The 17,763-nt window shown below is 48.4% G+C and overlaps 1 protein-coding gene across 3 annotated transcripts in view; it reads left to right on the top strand.

Annotated features, from left to right (window-relative positions):
• Window positions 1–17,763, top strand: part of LOC129710078 (transcription factor CP2-like protein 1) — a 59,437-nt gene that overhangs the window by 27,048 nt on the left and 14,626 nt on the right. For all 3 annotated transcript variants that reach the window (XM_055656785.1, XM_055656784.1, XM_055656783.1), the window contains 5 exons: window positions 1,395–1,547; window positions 6,486–6,596; window positions 7,522–7,622; window positions 8,914–8,968; window positions 9,269–9,362. In XM_055656785.1, coding sequence (XP_055512760.1) covers window positions 1,395–1,547; window positions 6,486–6,596; window positions 7,522–7,622; window positions 8,914–8,968; window positions 9,269–9,362 — 514 coding nt within the window. The remainder of the gene's footprint in view (window positions 1–1,394; window positions 1,548–6,485; window positions 6,597–7,521; window positions 7,623–8,913; window positions 8,969–9,268; window positions 9,363–17,763) is intronic.

The following is a 17,763-nucleotide window of genomic DNA, read 5'->3' as shown; positions in this document are numbered from 1 at the left end:
AGTTCCCCATCTCCGAGACATAATAATCAGGAACATTCGCCACCTCACTCCCTCTTCATTTTGTTGTCAGTTCAGCCGTCTCACACAAAGCTTGCCACAATTTCAATTCTAAGGCAGAGATGGATCGATTCTTGTTTAGTGCGGGTGTCAGGGGTTAAGGGGAGAAGGCAGGAGAATGGGGTTAGAAGGGAGAGATTGAATGGCACAGTAGACTTGATGGGCAGAATGGCCTACCACTTATGACAATTGCTTGCTTAACAATTGAGGGCCAGATAGAGCTGCTGCCTTACAGCGCCAAAGACCCGGGGTTCAATCCCGACTATGGATGCTGTCTTTACGGAGTTTGCACGTTCTCTCCGTGACCGCGTGGGTTTCCTCTGGGTGTCCCGGTTTCCTCCCACACCCCAGGCTTGTAGGTTAATTGTCTTCCGTAAATTGTCCCAAGTGTGAAGGATAGGACTGGCCCACTGTTGACCATTGGTCAGCATGGACTCGGTGGGCCGAAGGGCCAGAAACTAAAACTAAAAACAAGGAGGTTGAGTTTAATTCAAATGGCAATGAAATCGACATGCTGTGATCTGTGAGTCTTATACTTTCAAAAGCAAAGTTGAAGAAATGTTTTAATTGCTGACACTGTGGGGTGTGATGCGGTCCTGCTGTTGGTCACTGCCGATGCACAACAACAAGAGTTGGGTAGATACAGTGGAGAATCCCTCTAGTCTTGACATGTGGCATGATCTCTCTGTACAATGCAGCATCTACTGCAGCCACCACTTCCTTTGAGATGCAACTAGGGCCCCAGTTAAACAGTACAGTACAGATGGCCATGCAGAAATATCCCTGACCACGGGTGCTGCCTGTACGGAGTTTGCACGTTCTCCCTGTGACCTGCGTGGGTTTTCTCCGGGTGCTCCGGTTTCCTCCCACACTCCAAAGCCGTTCAGGTTTTGTAGGACGTGCAGGAAAGAACTGGTATAGACACAAAAGAGGTTTGTAGGTCAATTGGCTGCGGTAAGTTGTAGAATTGTGCTTAGTGTGTGTGTGTGTGTGTGTGTGCGTGTGTGTGTGTTTTGTGTGTACGTGTGCAGTGTGTGTGTGTGTGTGTGTGTGTGTGTGTGTGTGTGTGGGTCAATTGGTGTGGGTGTGTGTGTGTGTGTGTGTGTCCTTAGTGTGTGTGCGTGTGTGTGTGTGTGTGTGTGTGTGTGTGTGTGTGTGTGTGTGTGTGTGTGTGTGTGTGTGTGTGTGTGTGTGTGTGTGTGTGTGTGTGTGTGTGTGTGTGTGGGTGTGTGTGTGTGTGTGTGTGTGTGTGTGTGTGTGTGTGTGGGTGACTGCTGGTCAGTGGGCTGAATGGCCTGTGTCTAACGTCTGACACAAAGTCTAACTCTGCTCCTCAGGTGCACTGTATCAGCACGGAATTCACTCCCAGGAAGAATGGCGGAGAGAAGGGGGTCCCTTTCAGGATCCAGATCGACACATTCAAGATGAGCGAGAATGGAGACTACACTGAGCCTCTGCATTCCGCCAGTTGCCAGGTCAAAGTGTTTAAGGTACCAAACATTTCCACCAGGTATGGTGAAGGGGTAAAGATTCAATGGCCTGTCCCACTTGGGCGTTAGTTGCGCCTCATTTACACGTCACGACGCACATAGAAACATAGAAAATAGGTGCAGGAGTAGGCCATTCGGCCCTTCGAGCCTGCACCACCATTCAATATGATCATGGCTGATCATCCAACTCAGTATCCCGTACCTGCCTTCTCTCCATACCCCCTGATCCTTTTAGCCCCAACGGCCACATCTAACTCCCTCTTAAATATAGCCAATGAACTGTGGCCTCAACTACCCTCTGCAGCAGAGAGTTCCAGAGATTCACCACTCTCTGTGTGAAAAAAGTTCTCCTCATCTCGGTTTTAAAGGATTTCCCCCTTATCCTTAAGCTGTGACCCCTTGTCCTGGACTTCCCTAACATCGGGAACAATCTTCCTGCATCTAGCCTGTCCAACCCCTTAAGAATTTTGTAAGTTTCTATAAGATCCCCTCTCAATCTCCTAAATTCTAGAGAGTATAAACCAAGTCTATCCAGTCTTTCTTCATAAGACAGTCCTGACATCCCAGGAATCAGTCTGGTGAACCTTCTCTGCACTCCCTCTATGGCAATAATGTCCTTCCTCAGATTTGGAGACCAAAACTATACGCAATACTCCAGGTGTGGTCTCACCAAGACCCTGTACAACTGCAGTAGAACCTCCCTGCTCCTATACTCAAATCCTTTTGCTATGAATGCGAACATTCAATTCAATTCAACTTTAGCTGATACAATACAACGCTGATACAGTGTGTGTGTTTTTCACACACATACCATTTGCTTTCTTGACTGCCTGCTGCACCTGCATGCCTACTTTCAATGACTGGTGTACCATGACACCCAGGTCTTGACGCGACATCATTGACACGTGACGCACGCACGGGGTGCATTACGCGCGCATGTTGCGTGGTGAGACGTGGTGGCGTAGGCAGCAACGCGCGGTCACGCACGACCCCCCCCAGGATTTTGGGATTCGCAAAATCTCCGCGCGCCATATCTCCGCGTGACGGCAAATGACGCCCAAGTGGGACTGGCCCTTTAATAGGAACGCGAGGGGGACCCTTTCCCACACAAAGGGTAGTGGGTGTACGGAACGAGCTGCCAGAGGGAGGAGGGAGTTGAGGCTGGGACTATCGCAACGTTTAAGAAACATTTAAACAGGTACATGGATGGGACAGGTTTGGAGGGATACGGGTCAAACACAGGCAGGTGGGACCATGTTGGTCGGTGTGGGCAAGTTGGGCCGAAGGGCCTGTTCCCATGCTGTATCACTCTGTCGTAACAATCTATTCATCTATGTTTTTCCCAGCTATTATCAGGAAAAACAGAACCATCCGATCATCAACTGTAAAGGGGTCGTGACCCAACACCCACCTCAATGGAGACCCTCGGACAATCTTTAAATGGACTTTACCATGCCCCAAACATTCTTCCCTTCATCCTATATCTGCAGATTATCGATGTAATCATGTATAGTCTTTCTGCTGGCTGGTTAGCACGCAACAAAAAAGCTTTTCATTGTACCTCGGTACACGTGACAATAAACTAGGGTGGCATAACAATAGAGTTGCTGCCTTCCAGCTCCAGAAACCCGGGTTCGATCCTGACCACGGCTGCTGCCTGTACGGTGCCTGTACTGTATATTCTCCCCCTGACCAGCATGGGTTTTATAACCATATATAACCATATAACCATATAACAATTACAGCACAGAAACAGGCCATCTCGGCCCTACAAGTCCGTGCCGAACAACTTTTTTCCCTTAGTCCCACCTGCCTGCACTCATACCATAACCCTCCATTCCCTTCTCATCCATATGCCTATCCAATTTATTTTTAAATGATACCAATGAATCATCACTGCCTCCACCACTTCCACTGGAAGCTCATTCCACACCGCTACCACTCTCTGAGTAAAGAAGTTCCCCCTCATATTACCCCTAAACGTCTGTCCCTTAATTCTGAAGTCATGTCCTCTTGTTTGAATCTTCCCTATTCTCAAAGGGAAAAGCTTGTCCACATCAACTCTGTCTCGATGTTGTTCCCGATGTTGGGGAAGTCCAGGACAAGGGGTCACAGCTTAAGGATAAGGGGGAAATCCTTTAAAACCGAGATGAGAAGAACTTTTTTCACACAGAGAGTGGTGAATCTCTTGAACTCTCTGCCACAGAGGGTAGTCGAGGCCAGTTCATTGGCTATATTTAAGAGGGAGTTAGATGTGGCCCTTCTGACTAAGGGGATCAGGGGGTATGGAGAGAAGGCAGGTACGGGATACTGAGTTGGATGATCAGCCATGATCATATTGAATGGCGGTGCAGGCTCGAAGGGCCGAATGGCCTCTACTCCTGCACCTAATTTCTATGTTTCTATGTTTCTATGTCTATCCCTCTCATCATTTTAAAGACCTCTATCAAGTCCCCCCTTAACCTTCTGTGCTCCAGAGAATAAAGACCTAACTTATTCAACCTATCTCTGTAACTTAGTTGTAACTTAGTTTTCTCTGAGATCTTCAGTTTTTCCCACACTCCAAAAAACATCCAGGTTTGTAGGTTAAGTGGCTTGTTATACATGTCTCTAGTGTGTGTATGGTGGTGTTTCTAATGTCCGGTGATGGCTGGTCACCGTGGATCTGGTGGGCCACAGGGCCTGTTTCCATGCTGTATCTCTAAACTAACAGTCCCTGGTAAACATTTTACTTTGCTCTGGTTTACAAACTAAACTCGAATAACCTAAAACTAAATAGCCACCTCCAGCTGCCTACCAATCCCGCACTTCTCAATGGAGCAGGGGACTGCAGTTGTTGGCAACCTAACCCAGTCATTAGTTGAGGAAAAACAATGAAATAAACAGCCATTGTTTATTCTCATCTGGTCGGTCCTTTTATCAATTCGTCAGATCCACGGTGGACTTGCCATTTATGTTCCATTTATCAAAGTGTTGGCTCGGTTTGGGGACAAGTCAGTGAAGCTCCAACATGCCAGCATGTCCCCCAATGACAATCCTTTGTACCAGAGTTTTGACAATGAAAGTCGATCAACAGTTCAAGCAACAAAGGGCTCCAGGGATTTTCAAAGTGTTTACAGCCAATTAAACAGTCTTGAAGAGTCAAGAGTCAAGAGTCAATTTAATTGTCGCCTCTTCTGAGCTGAATGGAACGCTGCGGGCCAATTTGTACACCGCAGGCTTGCAAAATAAGCAACGAGTGATAGATCAGAGATATTCTGTTTGTAGTGAAATTGCTTGAGGGAATCAAGACATACAAGTAATTGGAGCAGGGCATGGCCACATACCTCCTGCTCCCTTCTCTGCCATTCAATCAAATCCCAGCAGATCAGAACTTCACCTCAGGTAGACACAAAGTGCTGGAGTAACTCAGCGGGGCAGACAGCATCTCTGGAGAAAGGGAATAGGCGACGTTTCGTGTTGAGACCCTGGCTATTAGATGGTCATGGTACAGCATGTTAAACAAATGGGAAAATGAGATTGCATATTTCAGATCTTGCCTTATGTAGCTGAGGACAAGCTGCCAAGTGTGGAAAGGTAGCGGTGTGGAATGAGCTTCCAGTGGAAGTGGTGGAGGCATGTTCGATGGCCCCCACAGCCCTCTGTGACAATAATCTCCACAGATTAACTACCCTCTGACTAAAGGAATTCCTACTCACCTCCGTTTCAAAGTTCACCCTTTAATTCTGAGACTCTCCCACCAGTGGAAACCTCCTTTCCACATCCACTCTATCTATGTCTTTTGTTATTCTGCTGTAAGTTTCAATGAGGTAAACAGCACGGTTGCAGTATAATGTGGATAAATGTGAGGTTATCCATTTTGGTGGCAAAAACAGGAAAGCAGATTATTATCTAAATGGTGGCCGATTGGGAAAGGGGGAGATGCAGCGAGACCTGGGTGTCACGGTACACCAGTCATTGAAGGTAGGCATGCAGGTGCAGCACGCAGTAAAGAAAGCGAATGGTATGTTAGCTTTCATTGCAAAAGGATTTGAGTATAGGAGCAGGGAGGTTCCACTGCAGTTGTACAGGGTGTTTGAGACCACCTGGAGTATTATGCAGTTTTGGTCTCCAAAACCTTTCCATTATGCCATTAGGGATCAGAGACTGTTCACCAACTGATTTGGGATGTCAGACTGTAAGGATAAAGACTGGATAGACTTCCTTTATACTCTCTAGATTTAGGAGATTGAGAGGGGATCTTATAGAAACTTACAAAATTCTTAAGGGGTTGGACAGGCTAGATGCAGGAAGATTGTTCCCGATGTTAGGGAAGTCCAGGACAAGGGGTCTCAGCTTAAGGATAAGAGGGAAATCATATAAAACTGAGATGAGAAGAACTTTATTCACACAGAGAGTGGTGAATCTCTGGAACTCTCTGCCACAGAGGGTAGTTGAGGCCAGTTCATGGCTATATTTAAGAGGGAGTTAGATGTGGCTAAGAGGATCAGGGGGTATGGAGAGAAGGCAGGTACGGGATACTGAGTTGAATGATCAGCCATGATCATATTGAATGGCGGTGCAGGCTCGAAGGGCCAAATGGCCTCTACTCCTGCACCTAATTTCTATGTTTCTATGAACCAGGCACTTTTGTCCAACTTGCCCACACCGCCCAAGATGTCCCTTCTACACCGGTCCCACCTGCCTATGTTTGGCCCATATCCCTCGAAACCTTTCCTATCCATGTACGCCTAAATGTATTTTGAAAGTTGTTATAGTCCCCGCCACAACTACCTTCTCTGGCAGCTCGTTCCATATACCTGTGTGACAAAGCTGCCCCTCGGGTTCCTATTCAATTTCTCCCCACTCGCCTTCACCCTGCGGCGACTGGCTCACCATTCCCCAACTACCGGGTCGAAGTTCACCCGAGCTATTCCTGACCATTTATTTGTTCCCCAGCCCAAAGGAGCGGACAGAAAACTGAAGACGGACAGGGAGAAAGTTGAGAAACGCTCACCGCAGGAGAGATCCAAGTACCAGCCAGCATTCGAGGCCACAGTGCTAACAGAGGTGAGGTGGAGGTATAGTCATTCGCACAGACCACCTGCAAAAGGACACAAAATGCTGGAGTAACTCAGCAGCCCGGGCAGCATCTGTGGAGAAAAGTATGAGTTGACCTTTCGGGTCGAGACCCTCCTTCAGAGAGAAGCCAGCAACGATGGTCGAGGAAAGGTGGAGCCCACAATGGTCCATTGTTGGCTGTGGGGAAGGTGATACCAAGTGATACAGGGAAACTCAGCAAGACGATAGCAATACCAGCATAACGGCAGGGGTGGGGGTGGGGGGTGGGGGGGGGGTGGGGGTGAGGGGTGGGGTTGGGGGGGGGGTGGGGGTGGGGGGGGGGGGTGGGGGGGGGTGGTGGGGGGGGGGGGGGTGGGGGAGGGGGAGGGAGGAGGACTGAGAGAGAGGGGGTACAAGAGTTACGTGAAGTTAGAGAAACCAATATTCATATCGTTGTAAGCTGCCCAGGCAAAATATAGGACTTACATGGATAGGTGACAATCCGGGTGGGGACCTTCAGTCAGACTCAGAGATGCCGCCTGTCCCGTTGAGTTACCCCAGCACATTGTGCCCTTTAACGGAACCAGCCTTTTGTTGGGAAGCCACACAGTGCTGGCAGTAACTCTGGGCCAGGCAGCATCTCTGGCGAACATGGATAGGTGACATTTCAGGTCCTCTGATGAAAACATCACCCATCCACATCACCTATACCTTGGGGCTGCAAGCAAAGAACTTCACTGGGCCTGGTCAATAAAGTATTCCATTCCATTCCCCAGAGATGCTGCCATGACCCGTAAAGTCACTCCAGCACTTTGTGTCCTTTTGTGTAAAGCAGCACCTGCAGTTCCTTGCTTCGACACAGATCCTTGCTGGACTTTGCCGGACGTACGTTTGCCTGATGCCTCACTGATTGTGTTTTCCTCATTTCATCCAGTGCTCCCCTTGGCCTGACACTGTGTCCACCTCGAACACAAGCCCAGCCCGCAGCCCAGGTTACAGTCCAGACTCTCCCATCCCCTTCCACGCCACAGAGGGGTAAGTTGTCCCCGACTTGGACCCTTGTCACTGGTGCTATGGCCGTTCACTGTTGCTTCAAATTCCTAATTTGAGGAAGGACAATTCTTGCTATTGAGGGAGCCCAGCGTAGGTTCACCAGGTTAATTCCCGGGATGGCGGGACTGTCGTATGCTGAGAGAATGGAGCAGCTGGGCTTGTACACTCTGGAGTTTAGAAGGATGAGAGGGGATCTCATTGAAACATATAAGATTGTTAAGGGCTTGGACACGCTAGAGGCAGGAAACATGTTCCCGATGTTGGGGGAGTCCAGAACCAGGGGCCACACACACAGTTTAAGAATAAGGGGTCGGCCATTTAGAACGGAGACGAGGAAACACTTTTTCTGACAGAGAGTGGTGAGTCTGTGGAATTCTCTGCCTCAGAGGGCGGTGGAGGCAGGATGCTTTCAAGAGAGAGCTAGATAGGGCTCTTAGAAAGTAGCGGAGTCAGGGGATATGGGGAGAAGGCAGGAACGGGGTACTGATTGGGGATGATTAGCCATGATCATATTGAAAGGCGGTGCAGGCTCGAAGGGCCGAATGGCCTCTACTCCTGCACCTATTGTCTATGTTACTATGTAACCGTTCGGTCCACACTAGGGGCAAGTTACAGTGGATAATCATCTTTGTCTGGGTTAGTTGGGCCCGAATATCAGAGACAGAGATCTGTTTAACGGTCCCATGGGCCCCACCCCCCCCTCCCCCCCCCCCCCCCCCCCCGGCCTAGGAGCAGTTGACAATCCACATCAGCTTTCCTTTCCTTTATTTGTATTAATATAACATGGATGGATTAACATGAGGGACTAGGGCAGGGTTTACAGAAACAGGCAGAAACCCCTTTGGCCCACCGAGTCCGTGCCGACCCTTTGCAATTTACAGAAGCCAATTAGTCCGAAGAAGGGTCTCGTTCCGATACGTCACCTATTCCTTCTCTCCAGAGACGCTGCCTGTCCCGCTGAGTTACTCCAGCATTTTGTGTCTATCTTCGGTGTAAACCAGCATCTGCAGTTCCTTCCTGCACAACCCAGAAACCTGTACGTCTCTGGAGAGTGGGAGGAAACCGGAGCACCCGGAGAAAACCCACGCAGGCCACGGGGAGAACGTACAAAAACCCCACGCAGACGGCTCCCGTAGTCAGGATCGAACTAGTTGTCACTGGTGCTGTGAGGCAGCAACTCTACCGCTGCGCCCCTGCGTTTTCCTGTGCGTGTATTAAACCTTCATCTGAAGAGGTTTGCATTGTGTCTGACCAGATGTTTCTTGTGTTGCAGAGGCTGCTCTTCCCCAACACATCAGGGAGACAGGGCAGGACTAAACCCGATAGAGGTCAGTATTGTGTTGTCTTCCGTTACACTCAGTATCCTCCAGGCTCCAGAGCTGCCACCAGCCCAGCTCAGAGGATGTAGAGTCCACATGTTATAGTGAGACTACACTCAAGTACAGGCAGAATCTGGCAAGGGGCAGCTATTTCTTCTTTTAGTTTAGTTTAGGTGAGAGATACGACCCTTCGGCCCCTTTACCGAGTCCGTGCCGACCAGTGATCCCCGCACACTTACATTATCCTACACACACACTAGGGATAGTTGACAATTATACCAAGACGCTGAGCTTCCTCTCTCTCCACAGCACCTGTCACCAACGCTAACGATCCAGGAGACACAACAGTGGCTTCACCGTCACCGATTCACCACCTTCTGTAAACTCTTCGCCAATTTCTCAGGTAAATGCCTAGAATTGTTGCCACCAATGGGTTCTAGTTGGCGGATGCGTTGGATGCATGTGGAAGAGAGAGGAAGAGAGAGGGAGAGAGAAAAAGAGGGAGAGAGAAAAAGAGCGAGAGTGGAGAGAGATTGGAGAGAGAGATGTTGGAGAGAGAGATGGTGGGGAGAGAGAGAAGGAAACATAGAAACATAGAAACATAGACAATAGGTGCAGGAGTAGGCCATTCGGCCCTTCGAGCCTGCACCGCCATTCAATATGATCATGGCTGATCATCCAACTCAGTATCCTGTACCTGCCTTCTCTCCATACCCTCTGAAAAGGAGAGAGAGAAAGAGGGAGAGAGAGGGAGAGAGAAAAAGAGCGAGAGTGGAGAGATAGATTGTAGAGAGTGGAGAGAGAGATGTTGGAGAGAGGGAGTTGGAGAGAGAGAAGGAGAGAGAAGGAGAGAGAGAGAGATGGAGAAAAAGAGAGGGACATAGAGGAAAAGAGAGTTATGGATTGGATAAAATTGAGGTTGAGATCCAGTTTGGAAATGACCAAAGTTTCAAGGACTACTCGTGAGTTTGTAGTCATACTGCAGTGAAACAGGCCCTTCGGCCCAACCTGCTCATGCTGACCAATATGCTTCTGGTTCTCGATTCCCCTACTGTGGGCAAGAGATGTTGTACATCCACCTGATCTATTCCTCTCATGATTTTGTGCGCGACTATAATTTCATTGTGCCTAGGAAAGACACAAATTGGCGGAGTAACTCAGCGGGTGAGGCAGCATCCCTGGAGAAGATAGATAGGCGATGTTTTGGGTTGGGGACCCTACGTCAGACTGGTCCGTGTGTACTCATTGAGCTGAAGTCTCTCTTTTCACGTTGTCCAAATCTAGAGCTTTGTGACTTTAACCTGAAGCAGTTGTGTCCTTTATCCAGCACCCAGCCAAAGGGGAATAAGGTGGAAGCTTACTGAACTGGGATATGTTAATACAACAGCGGGACTGCAGTTTAGTTTAGAGATACAGCGCTGAAACAGGCCCTTCGGCCCTCCGGGACCGTGCCGACCAGCGATCCCCGCACACTAACACTATCCTACACCCACTAGGGACAATTTTTACATTTACCAAGCCACTTTACCTACAAACCTGTACGTCTTTGGAGTGTGGAAGGAAACCGAAGATCTCGGAGAAAATCCATGCAGGTCACGAGGAGAACGTGCAAACTCCGTACAGACAGCACCTGTAGTTGGGATCGAACCCGGGTCTCCGGCGCTGCATTCATAGAAACATAGAAACATAGACAATAGGTGCAGGAGTAGAGGCCATTCGGCCCTTCGAGCCTGCACCGCCATTCAATATGATCATGGCTGATCATCCAACTCAGTATCCCGTACCTGCCTTCTCTCCATACCCCCTGATCCCTTTAGCCACAAGGGCCACATCTAACTCCCTCTTAAATATAGCCAATGAACTGTGGCCTCAACTACCTTCTGTGGCAGAGAGTTCCAGAGATTCACCACTCTCTGTGTAAAAAAATGTTTTTCTCATCTCAGTCCTAAAAGATTTCCCCCTTATCCTTAAACTGTGACCCCTTGTTCTGGACTTCCCCAACATCGGGAACAATCTTCCTGCATCTAGCCTGTCCAACCCCTTAAGAATTTTGTAAGTTTCTATAAGAACCCCCCTCAAACTTCTAAATTCTAGCGAGTACAAGCCGAGTCTATCCAGTCTTTCTTCATATGAAAGTCCTGACATCCCAGAAATCAGTCTGGTGAACCAACCCTGTACTCCCTCTATGGCAAGAATGTCTTTCCTCAGATTAGGAGACCAAAACTGTACGCAATACTCCAGGTGTGGTCTCTCCAAGACCCTGTACAACTGCAGTAGAACCTCCCTGCTCCTATACTCAAATCCTTTTGCTATGAATGCTAACATACCATTTGCTTTCTTCACTGCCTGCTGCACCTGCATACCTACTTTCAATGACTGGTGTACCATGACACCCAGGTCTCGTTGCATCTCCCCTTTTCCTAATCGACCACCATTCAGATAATAGTCTACTTTCCTGTTTTTGCCACCAAAGTAGATAACCTCACATTTATCCACATTATACTGCATCTGCCATGCATTTGCCCACTCACCCAGCCTATCCAAGTCACCTTGCAGCCACCTAGCATCCTCCTCACAGCCAACACTGCCCCCCAGCTTCGTGTCATCCGCAAACTTGGAGATGTTGCATTCAATTCCCTCGTCCAAATCATTCATATATATTCTAAATAGCTGGGGTCCCAGCACTGAGCCTTGCGGTACCCCACTAGTCACTGCCTGCCATTGTGAAAAGGACCCGTTTACTCCTACTCTTTGCTTCCTGTTTGCCAGCCAGTTCTCTATCCACATCAATACTGAACCCCCAATGCCGTGTGCTTTAAGTTTGTATACTAATCTCTTATGTGGGACCTTGTCGAAAGCCTTCTGGAAGTCCAGATACACCACATCCACTGGTTCTCCCTTATCCACTCTACTAGTTACATCCTCGCTGTAACCAGTGCAGGCTCTGTGCCCGTGATATTGTTGTTCGCAGCGAAGGTTTAATTGACAGGAGGGCAGCATGTGATCAGTTAGGCTGTGGTTGACTTCTGCGGATCGTGATGAAGGTGGTGGAGTCTGTAGAAGCCTGTGGCAAAGAGTGCAAGGCAACAAAGGGGGGGGAGTGGAGGGGGTGTCAGACAGCCATGCTGTCACCGCGAATAAAGCAGTGCAGGCCCAGAATTATTCCAGCTCTGACACAGAGAGGGTGAGACAGGGGAGGATAATGAGAGGCGCCTGGCAGCCAGCAGTGAGAGGCAATGCAAAGTCAAACAAGACGGAGAGAAGAGGGAATAAACAGGAGTGAAACAGCAGGTGAGTTTTACCAGAGGGCAGGTTGATGAAAGGCAAGGTAGACACGACTCTCCAGGCAGGAGGTCTGGGTGGCGTTTGGGGCCGAGAATGATGAAAGCCAATGTACCCTAAATGTCTCTTCACCACTTATCTTGTCTACCTGTGATGCCTTGTACAGGGAACTAGCTCAAGCCCCCAGATCCTCGTAAATCTTCTCTGCACCCTTTCCAGAACTGGAGTCTACTAGCTGCAAGGACCCGTATTATCTACAGAGTGGATTGTCTTATCTGGAAGGCCGGAGGTTGGGGGGGGGGGGGGGGGGGGGGGGGGGGGGGGGAGACCTGATGGATGTAGTCAGGGAGTAGCTTCTCCGTGGATTGTCACCTTGTCATGGTGGAGAAGCTTGTGTGTGGTCCTGAGATCCTGAGAGCGATGCCGTCTGGAGCTATCTACGCTCCTGGTAGGGCCACCCATGGCGGTAAGGTGCAGGGGGAGGTCTCTGACAAAGACCAATCCAACCAAGACCTCAACGGTGGAACAGGCGGAGGACGATGGCTGACCTTAGTGGAGCTAACGTCACAACGGCTGGGAAGGCGGATGGATGAAGGCTGCAGCAGAAAAGGGTCTCCGGTCGTCTTGGACTCCACGCCACTGGATCCTGACCTAGATCTGTCAAGGACCGTGTGGACCAGTCTGTGCACCAGTCTCCCCACGTTAAACAAAGTCACGCACAGGCGTCCTCCAACCCTGGAGACACCCATGGTCAGGTCAGCCATGACCGAAGAAGAGAGCCAGAACCTTTATCACAGGGTGGAAGTGTCACAGGCTCGAGATTTTAGCTTTAAGGGCTGTCCCACCTTCACGACCTAATTCATGAATCTTTTTTATTCGTGGACACTTTTCATCAAGGTAGAAAAACGCCCCGACCTACTTGATGCCACGAGTACCTACGACTAACATCACGACTTACCTACGACCTCCTACGACCTCGTGACGACCTCGTGACGACCATGCTGCGAGTACGAGTCAAGGGCAAACTCGGCAGAGGTCGCGAATTAGAATGTCAAAGTGGGACTGCCCCTTTAAGCTGAGAGGGGCAAAGAGGGTGAGATTTGTACATTCTAGTTTTTGCTTAAATGGGAGCCACAGCAATCCATCAAACATTGAGGACCAGAGTGAGAGAACATTATTTTATAGTACCTCCCACCCTCTGTGTGAAAACCTTGCCCCCCCCTCCCACCCAGTTCCCTCTCAATCTTCCCTCTCATCTTCAACCTGTGTCCGCTGGTTCTTGATTCCCCCATCCTGTGTGATAGACTGTGCATTCACCCTGTCTATTCCCCTCATGACCTTATAACATAACAGCAAGATCACCCTTCATCCTCCAGCGCTCCAGGGAGTGAAGTCCAAGGCTGCCCAACCTCTCCCTGGAGCTCAGGCCCCCTGAGTCCTGGCAACATCCTTGTAAACCTTCCCTGCACTCTTTCCATTTTCCCAATGTCCTCCTGAAAGCAGGGTGACCAAAGTGTAGCCTCACGAACATAACATAACATCCCAGCTTCTCTACTCAATATCTTGGTTGATGAAAGCCAATGTATCCTGTAAGCCTTCTTCACCATCCTATCTACTTGTGAGGTCGTTTTCAGGGAGTTCATAAGACAGTCCTGACATCCCAGGAATCAGTCTGGTGAACCTTCTCTGCACTCCCTCTATGGCAATAATGTCCTTCCTCAGATTTGGAGACCAAAACTGCACGCAATACTCCAGGTGTGGTCTCACCAAGACCCTATACAACTGCAGTAGAACCTCCCTGCTCCTATACTCAAATCCTCTTGCTATGAAGGCCAACATGCCATTCGCTTTCTTTACTGCCTGCTGCACCTGCATGCCTACCTTCAATGACTGGTGTACCATGACACCCAGGTCTCGCTGCATCTCCCCGTTTCCCAATCGGCCACCGTTTAGATAATAATCTGCTTTCCCGTTTTTGCCACCAAAATGGATAACCTCACATTTATCCACATTATACTGCATCTGCCAAACATTTGCCCACTCACCCAGCCTCTCCAAGTCACCTTGCAGTCTCCTAGCATCCTCCTCACAGCTAACACTGCCCCCCAGCTTAGTGTCATCCGCAAACTTGGAGATATTGCCTTCAATTCCCTCATCCAGATCATTAATATATATTGTAAATAGCTGGGGTCCCAGTACTGAGCCTTGCGGTACCCCACTACTCACTGCCTGCCATTGTGAAAAGGACCCGTTTACTCCTACTCTTTGCTTCCTGTTTGCCAGCCAGTTCTCTATCCACATCAATACTGAACCCCCAATGCCATGTGCTTTAAGTTTGTATACTAATCTCTTATGTGGGACCTTGTCGAAAGCCTTCTGGAAGTCCAGATACACCACATCCACTGGTTCTCCCCTATCCACGCTACTAGTTACATCCTCGAAAAATTCTATAAGATTCGTCAGACATGATTTACCTTTCGTAAATCCATGCTGACTTTGTCCAATGATTTCACCACTTTCTAAATGTGCTGCTATCCCCTCTTTAATAACTGACTCTAGCAGTTTCCCCACTACCGATGTTAGGCTAACTGGTCTGTAATTCCCCGTTTTCTCTCTCCCTCCCTTCTTAAAAAGTGGGGTTACGTTTGCTACCCGCCAATCCTCTGGAACTACTCCAGAATCTAAGGAGTTTTGAAAGATTATTACTAATGCATCCACTATTTCTGGAGCTACTTCCTTAAGTACTCTGGGATGCAGCCTATCTGGCCCTGGGGATTTATCGGCCTTTAATCCATTCAATTTACCCAACACCACTTCCCGACTAACCTGGATTTCACTCAATTCTTCCACCTCCTTTGACCCGCGGGCCCCTGCTATTTCCGGCAGATCATTTATGTCTTCCTTAGTGAAGACGGAACCAAAGTAGTTATTCAATTAGTCCGCCATATCCTGGTTCCCCATGATCAACTCACCTGTTTCTGACTGCAAGGGACCTACATTTGTTTTAACTAATCTCTTTCTTTTCACATATCTATAAAAACTTTTGCAGTCAGATTTTATGTTCACTGCCAGTTTTCTTTCATAATCCATTTTTCCTTTTCTAATTAAGCCCTTCGTCCTCCTCTGCTGGTCTCTGAATTTCTCCCAGTCCTCCGGTATGCTGCTTTTTCTGGCTAGTTTGTACGCATCATCCTTTGCTTTGATACTATCCCTGATTTCCCTTGTTATCCATGGATGCAATACCTTCCCTGATTTATTCTTTTGCCAAACTGGGATGAACAATTTTTGTAGTTCATCCATGCAGTCTTTAAATGCCTTTCCATTGCATATCCACCGTCAGACCCTTTTAGAATTAATTGCCAGTCAATCTTGGCCAATTCACGTCTCAGTGTACCCTACAGAGTTACCAAAATTTAGTTCAAAACCATTGTTTCTGAATTAACAATGTCACTCTCCATCCTAATGAAGAACTCAACCATAATTATGGTCACTCTTGCCCAAGGGGCCACGCACAACAAGACTACGAACTACCCTTCCTCAGTACTCAATACCCGCTGGTAAAATAGCCAGCCTCTCTGTTGGTTCCTCTACATGTTGGTTTAGAACTATCCCGTATACATTCCAAGAAATCCTCTTCCTCAGCACCCCTGCCAGTTTGATTCACCCAATCTATATGTAGATTGAAGTCACCCATTATAACTGCTTTGCCTTTGTCGTAAGCATTTCTAATTTCCTGTTTGATGCCATCCCAACTTCACCACTACTGTTAGGTGGCCTGTACACAAACACCCACCAGCGTTTTCTGCCCCTTAGACAGAGCAGCTTACCCATACCGATTCCACATCCTCCAAACTAATGTCCTTCCTTTCCATTGCGTTGCATCTCCTCTCTAACCAGCACCAGGACTACCCCACCTCCTTTTCCCTTCTCTCTATCCCTCCTGAATATTGAATATCCCGGGATGTTCAGCTCCCAGCCTTGGTCACCCTGGAGCCATGTCTCCGTGATCCCAACTATATCATAATCATTAATGGCTATCTGCACGTTCAACTCATCCACCTTATTACGAATACTCCTTGCATTGAGACGAATACTCCTTGCATTGAGACGAATACTCCTTGCCTTGGGTGTGCGTGCCGCCTCTGGACTTCCTGAAGTCTACAATGAGCTCCTCCTGTTATCAGGCAACTGAACCATCCTACCACAACTAGAGAGCAGTGCTGTGTTACTATCGATCTCATTGGAGACCCTCGGACCATCTTTGATCAGACATTACTGGGTTTATCTTGGACTAAACATTATTCATGGTATCCCCTTTATCCTGTGTCTGCACACTCTGGATGGCTCGACTGTGATGGTGTATTGTCTTTCCGCTGGTCAACTTTTCACTGTGCTTTGGAAATAAATTAAACTGGACTCAAAGCTGAAGGAAACTCTTCAGTCTGGCCCACCACCAAATGTCACGGTTGACTCTTGGACTTCAACTCCTCACCTGGACAACTTGCCTCAACTCACATCAAACTCTGTCCGAGAAAGTTCGGTCGAATTTTGAAAGTTGTCACGACACCTGGATAACGAACTGAAGGAACGGAACAAAACGCACCAGGGTGTCAGAGAAAATAAATCAACTCACGTATGCAGAAAATTCTCAGCTCTTCCGCAGTGCGGTGTAACTAATAGTCCGACAGAAATACCGACCGAGAGGATGGGTAATGAGAACAGGAGTGTGTTGGAAAAATAGCAAGAGAGTATTTCACAACACGATGACAAAGATAAATTAAAGATGAATCTTCTAGCCAGCGCAGAGACCTGCTTTGGGAGAATTTTGTTTCCTCTTGAGCTTTTTGTTTTGTGCTATGCTGAATACCTTGGAGGAAATGACAGCTGAGATTGGTGTTTGGAGATGTCCTCTGCTATATAAAACCACAGGAATAGATCCAGAAGATGCTGGAGACTGTAAGATTGAAAGTGGGAAGAAGGAAGAATAGATGATGAGGACACAATTATTAAAGTGTAGAATACATAAATTAACCAACGATAGACTGTGAGAAAGAGGTTGGTCAGACGATCGCCAATTTAATTGGACACCAGTCCAGTGTGACCTTCTCTCATTTACCTCTTCACATTTGTCCCTTCAATCCAAGTGAGTTGCTGGTTGAGGCAACATATAGATGAGGGCAGTGCAATTGGCAAGGACATCAATAATGTTGTTGACAGGGAAAACTGGCCCTGGAGGTCAGAGCCAGTGGGACACAAGGTCGATTGGCAATTGGATCCCAACTCCGGTTGGTGATAAGACGCAGAGGGCTGTTTCGGTCCCGTCTCTCAGGCCCCGACTTTGGCGTTCTGTCACAAGGCCAGATTTGGTCACAGGTTTGACTTTGTCCTTAAACTTAGGCCCAGTCTCAACCTCAGGCATAGATTCACTGTTAATCAGCACAGCTTCAGCCCTGAGCCCAGGCTCAACTCTAGGCCATGTCTTAATCTCAGATCCCACTGCAGCCCTTGCAAGGGGTTACTGG

This window comes from Leucoraja erinacea, chromosome 27, assembly GCF_028641065.1.
Source record: "Leucoraja erinacea ecotype New England chromosome 27, Leri_hhj_1, whole genome shotgun sequence".
Classification (NCBI taxonomy): Eukaryota; Metazoa; Chordata; class Chondrichthyes; order Rajiformes; family Rajidae; genus Leucoraja; species Leucoraja erinaceus.
The sequence above is the reverse complement of the archived record's forward strand: the minus strand, read 5'-3'. Positions and strand labels throughout refer to the sequence as shown.